The sequence below is a fragment of the Crinia signifera genome, chromosome 4, assembly GCF_055691185.1.
Source record: "Crinia signifera chromosome 4, ASM5569118v1, whole genome shotgun sequence".
NCBI lineage: Eukaryota > Metazoa > Chordata > Amphibia > Anura > Myobatrachidae > Crinia > Crinia signifera.
In genome coordinates this window covers 292,215,126-292,221,125 of record NC_139220.1, presented here as the reverse complement: position 1 = coordinate 292,221,125, position 6,000 = coordinate 292,215,126, and the positions used below count along the sequence as shown (strand labels likewise).

General features: G+C 46.8%; 1 protein-coding gene across 4 annotated transcripts in view; it reads right to left on the bottom strand.

Annotated features, from left to right (window-relative positions):
- Window positions 1–1,077: 1,077 nt before the first annotated feature.
- Window positions 1,078–6,000, bottom strand: part of PGLS (6-phosphogluconolactonase) — a 28,753-nt gene continuing 23,830 nt past the window's right edge. For 2 of the 4 annotated variants that reach the window (XM_083185036.1, XM_083185032.1), the window contains exon 6: window positions 1,078–1,908. In XM_083185036.1, coding sequence (XP_083041162.1) covers window positions 1,771–1,908 — 138 coding nt within the window. In that variant the 3' untranslated portion in view covers window positions 1,078–1,770. The remainder of the gene's footprint in view (window positions 1,909–6,000) is intronic. The other 2 variants (XM_083185035.1, XM_083185033.1) reach the window with 1 other exon arrangement.

Here is a 6,000-nt window from a genome sequence, read left to right as displayed (position 1 = left end):
GGGGCCCACAAACCTCTAGTTATGTCCCTGGCAACATCCCATCAGCAATAGAACACCCATCTTAGTACATTTACCATTGGGTTACAAAGTGTGATTAAACCAATATCGAAAATACTGTATATATACTCTGCACCACTTTGTTGGTGGTGTTCACATGAGCCCTAGATACAATGGGGCAGATGTATTAAGCCTGGTGAAGAGATAAAGTGAAAGGTGATCACACACCAGCCAATCAACTGCTTACTGTCATTTTCAATCATAGCTGATTGGTTTGTGTGTTATTACCTTCTACTTTAGCTCTTCACCAGGCTGAATACAACTGCCCCAATGTATGGAAAGGAAGAAAACCAGAAGACTCTTTTTGCTGTGACACTCTTAAGACAAAATTGTTTTATTTAAATTAATATTTATTTTAAATAAAAAAAAATTGTCCTAAGAGTGCCCCAGTAAAAAGTATTCTTGTTTTCTTCCTCTCCATATATGGATATCCGTTTAACCTACGAGCTCTTCCTGTGCATGTAGGAGGTTAATTTGCAAGGAATGGGATCATTAAGTCGACCTAATGATGGTCGACAGTCATTAGGTCGACATACTGGAAGGTCAACAGTTGTCTTGGTCGACATGGTCAACAGGTGTCTAGGTCGACACATGTGCTAGGTCTACATGGGTTAGGTCAACATGGGGTTTTTCACTGTTCTTTTGACCCGAATGTCGACACAGTCGTCATGGGCACAGTTTTAAGTGCACCGTGTCCCATCGGATGGCTCGCCATGCTTCGGGCACACTATTTTAATCTCCCACCACGCCCTAGTGGATGGTAGGGCATGAATTACCGCCTGTCGGCTAAAAAAAAACAACATGTCGACCTTTTGACTGTCGAACTAACGCATGTGTCGACCTAGACACCTGTCGACCTTGAGCCATGTCGACCTATGTTGACCCAACGGTGTCGACCTAATGTCTGTCGACCATGTTTAGGTGGACCCATCGACCGTATTCCCATTTGCAAAGTGTAGTGTACAAATAGATGCTACAAGGCGTTAGTACAATGGGACACATTTTTGAGTGTTTATTATCCCATATCACATCGTGGTCTCTGTCTCACCGTAAGCATTCGTACTGTATATCGATTACAGAACAGTTCATCAATTTTTTATTTTATTACTGTTTGTTCATGTGATACATTAAGAATGTGCAAATCCTTTACATATTTTGGATCATCTAACATGAAGGAGCAGATCCTAGCGGGAGGCAGATGTGAGAGGGGGACAGATTTTAAGGGTACAGTGGGCAGTCAAGAATATAGAGGGGGGAGGATATGCAGGGCAGATCTGCAAGCTTGATGTTCTGCCCATGATGTGGTCTTCAATTCTGTGTACCGATTGGTGGGAGGATCTGGCTATGGTTCTGTGGGTTCATCTCTGGATACCTATCTTCATGTTCATGGTCCTCTGTCTTGGTTCTGATTCCTGCTCCATCTGCGGCTTACGTGACCATCTTTATATCCGTGGCTTTTGTTCAAGTTCAGTCTTTGGTCCAGAAAGTCACTGCCCATTATGCATTAGTACATTCAGAACAACCAGTACTTTTTTGTTATGTGTCTCTTCGTCCCATTGGCGGTCTTGTCCTTAGCTTGACTATGACCCGTAAGCTCTGCTCTGTCCGGCTCTCTGCTTCTGCCTGTGGCCCTGGTTGACCCAAGGATGAGGTGTGGGGAGCTCCGGACTCTGGTTCTGAACCCACTCCGGATGCTGTGCTCTTGGAGAGACATTACAGAACAGAGTGTTTCTCTACAGGACATGTCAGATCCCGAGCAGCAGATTCATCGAGGAACCAGAGCAATTTACCATTCACTGGGGAGACCCGAGCAGCTGGTAAAGGATCAGACTCCTCCACCTGGAGGATACGCTGAAAGGCACATAAGGGTTGTTTATATGTAAATAACATAAAGCAATAGCATACCAATACCTACAGTTCAAAATAAACAATTTAAACAGGACATGCTGACAGAATTGTGGATACTACAGAGCTGCGCAAACACAACGATATGCCTGGTTTAACCCTTTGAGTTACAACATCCATGTGAGAGAAGCTAAAAATGCCAGCGTCACTCACAATTGTTATATAAATTCAAATACAAAATGTGTAAAAAATAAAAAAATAATGGTTAAATATAAAAAGGTAAACATTACGGGTCATTATGATGAATAAAAAATGTTTGCCTGGCAACTTTTACACCTATTTTGACAAATTCCCTTGGCACAAAGGGTTAAGACTTCTCTCCTCTCCATACAAAGCACCTCACTAACATTATTTATATTGTGCAAAAAACGGTCTTTGGGCCCGATCGCTGTTGTCAGAATTTGCAATCCTACCAATTATCAAATGAGAGATGATGCGTATCAGCTGCAAGGCGCATGCACAATAGCGACAAGATTCCTTATTGCTATGTAATCACAGTTTCATTACGGCAGTAGCTAATTGAGGGACAGGAAGTCGCTTTTCTTGGTCAGCAACCTGCCAATTTCTGGGAGTGCCAGGAAAAATGCAGGCGTGCCCAGGAGGTCAAAGGGAGGGTCTGTGACGTGAGCTCCGATCTCGATCAGCCGCCTCTGTCGCACAGTTGTGGAAAGGTCAGAGTTACGCACACTTAAGGCCCCCACACACACACTATAACGATTTTTTAGCTGATTGTCCGTTTTCCGACCGATCGTTTGATATATTGGGCGATTTTTACCGATAATCGACAATAATATCGGCCGGAAATCGGACAATCAACCAAAAAAATCGTGTGTGGTGGCTAATTCGCACAGTAGCGTTCAGGTCTGAATCGTGCCATTAGTAAGCCATGTTGATGGCTCTTGATGCATCAGACACTCAATGTAAGGGGTTAAAGGGTTTATTCTATAAAAGGTACTGCATCTTTATATTAACCCTTCTGCTCCTGTGCTAGGCCTGTCTTCTGTCCTTTTTACTATATGAAATATCACTCAACAGGATTGCCACGTCTCCCCCATTTTGTTTGCCCTTGTAATGGAATTTTTGGCTGCTAGAATCAGACTCAACATTACTATCTGAGGCATCAGGGAGTGATATACAAATGATAAAATAGCACTATATATACAGATGACGTGATACTAACGCTGACTAATCCCGGACTCCAGGTCATACTGACCATATAGGATGTCTGCCCAAGTCAACTTCAATCCTTCCATTCCCTATTAACCTCTCTCTGGAACAATCCTGCTTGCCAGAACATCCTTTATTCCTCAGATATGGCCCCATTACTCTCCTCCCCTGATGGCACTAGTTTAGACTCGCTGCTCTCTCTCACGAAGGACCTAATTCAGGTTTGTAAATAGAGGAAAAAAGCAGATAACTGGGCAATACCATGGTGCACTGCAGGTGGGCAGATGTAGGGCCCGATTCAGACTTGAGCCTGTTTTTGATGGTGGGGGTCTGCGCATGTGCAAATATATGCATGTGCAAACCCCCTGTGCGAACGCCTTTGGCGAGTCTCACAGTCGCCGAGGTGTTAGCACTGTGAGGGGACGGAAGGGGGCTGGAGCGCCGTGATCAGCGAGCCCATAAAAACGGTGGGCGTTCCCCTGCTAACGCAGGCGTGCCGATACCTGCTCTGTGTGGGCAGCTGATGTCACATGACGTCAGCTCCCGCCCCGAATTCGCCCATCTCCGGCCAATACGAAAGTCAGTTCAGACTGACTTATCTGCGAACGGGATAAAAAAAAAAAAAAACAATCATTTGATGGTTAACAACCATAAAATAATTTTTCACCAGTGCGGCCATATTGGAGGGGTTGTGTAAGCGTACACACCCCCTCGCATGCAAATGCAGGGATTCGGTCATGCAGGGTTTACCTGTTCGATTGGCTGTGAACATACGCAGCCTCGCGAACAGGTCTGAATCAAAACTCAGATTTAAGCAGCCAAGAACTCCGTCTCCACACAGAATGGGCGGTATTCAATGAGAATACCTGCGAGGTGCAGCGAATCCTTTTTAGGATTCGCTGCACATTCGCCACGTTCCGGAGCCGGCGGGCTCCGGTATTCAACGTGTCAGGGGCTCGCTGCCCCTGACTGGCGAATATGAGCTCCTGCGGCGATTGCCGCAGGGAGCCTGAGGATGGTGCCAGGCAGAGAGATGGTAGTCTCTCTGCCTGCCCCAGAACTTTGTGGGGGGTAGGTGGGCTCCCCGGGTGCCAGGCAGCACAGGCTGCCCCCCGGGGGTGCCAGCAGGGGAGCGTATATTCACTACACACGATCGTAACGATAGGGTGCAGTGAATATATGAATATGTAATAAGCGGCTCGGCTCCGGCGCCCCCTGCTGGCTACTGTGTAAAAAAAAAAAAAAAGCACATTACAGCACATGAATAAAAATAGCATGCCCCTCCTCAGAATAAAATTCCTGATTTTTTGACACCAATTGTAAAAAACAAAACACTATTTTAAAAGTTCACATTCCACTTCACCATAAAAAGATAGCGATTGCTACTCGGTGAATCATGGTGAAAAAAACCTTGAAATGTATTCGCCATGTGGTCATTGAATAGGGTGATTCACCATTTTAGTCAGAAATTCGCCAAACAGCACAAATTCGCCATAAAAACATGGCGAATCAGGCTCATTGAATACCGCCCAGAATGTATTAAAGGGACCTCCTATCAACTACCAGTCTCTACTCGATATATCCGACTGTTTCATACTTCTGCATATCTGGTGGACTTGCCTATGCACCCAACACTTTCAGACAGAGGTCCATGAACTGATTAAATCAATAACTGAAATACAAATGACATTTATTCTCAGTGGTACTTGTTTCCTATCTGGGCGCCTGCTAAGTTAATTGCGCACCATGCTATTCTCCGTAGAGAAATCTGATCGCATCGCATCGTACTCATACACGATATTGAACGATGCGATGCGATGCGATCCGATTCGATTTCCCATAGGAAACAATGTTAAATGGATCAATTTACCCAAATCAGCATAGGGAAGAATGGTAAATGGGCCAGAAACCCCAAAAAAACCCACAGAGCAGTGGAATGTCCCCCCAAAAGTAGTTGACGCCACCCCGCCATCAACGTGAACCCGAAGCGTGGCGAGCGCAGCGAGTCCGCGAGGGGCGGCGGTACGCGTCCTCCGACCTTTTCATGCCCTACTATCCACTAGGGCGTGGAGTGAGAATAGAATAGTGTGGCGAGCGCAGCGAGCCACCGAGCCCGAAGCGTGGCGAGCGCAGCGAGCCCCGCGGATACCTTCACAGGTAAACGCGTCCCTTCGCGGGCTTCCCAGGTGTCCGCGTCGCCATGGACACCTGGGAAGCCCGCGAGGGGGACGCGTATAACTGTGAAGGTATCCGCGCCCCCTCGCGGGGCTCGTTGCGCTCGCCACGCTTCGGGCGCGGTGGCTCGCTGCGCTCGCCACACTATTCTATTCTCACTCCACGCCCTAGTGGATAGTAGGGCATGAAAAGGTCGGAGGACGCGTACCGCCGCCCCTCGCGGGCTCGCTGCGCTCGCCACGCTTCGGGTTCACGTTGATGGCGGGGTGGCGTCAACTACTTTTGGGGGGACATTTCAATGTTCAGGGGTGTTTTGGGCCCATTTACTATTGTTCCTATTATAATTTGGCTAAATTGAGACATTTCACATTGTTTCCTACACGATATTGAACGATGCGATGCGATCCGATTTCATTACGGTGCCGTACGTAGAAAACCTGGGCGCCCAGATAGGAAACAAGTACCTTCTCAGTTATCCAGGCCTACAGTATTCCATCTTTCCCACACCCAATTTAGAAGCTAGATAAGCATATAGTGACTGCAGCCAAATGTCACAGGTTGAAATCAATTATACCGCCTTTTCCCCAAAAGCTGTGTCGAACCCGGAATTTTGGACGTGGTTACAGCCCGGGTGTGATCCGGCTTGTGATCCTTTTTTCACTGCCGTTCCCAACTAACATAATGTCGGGTAGGTGA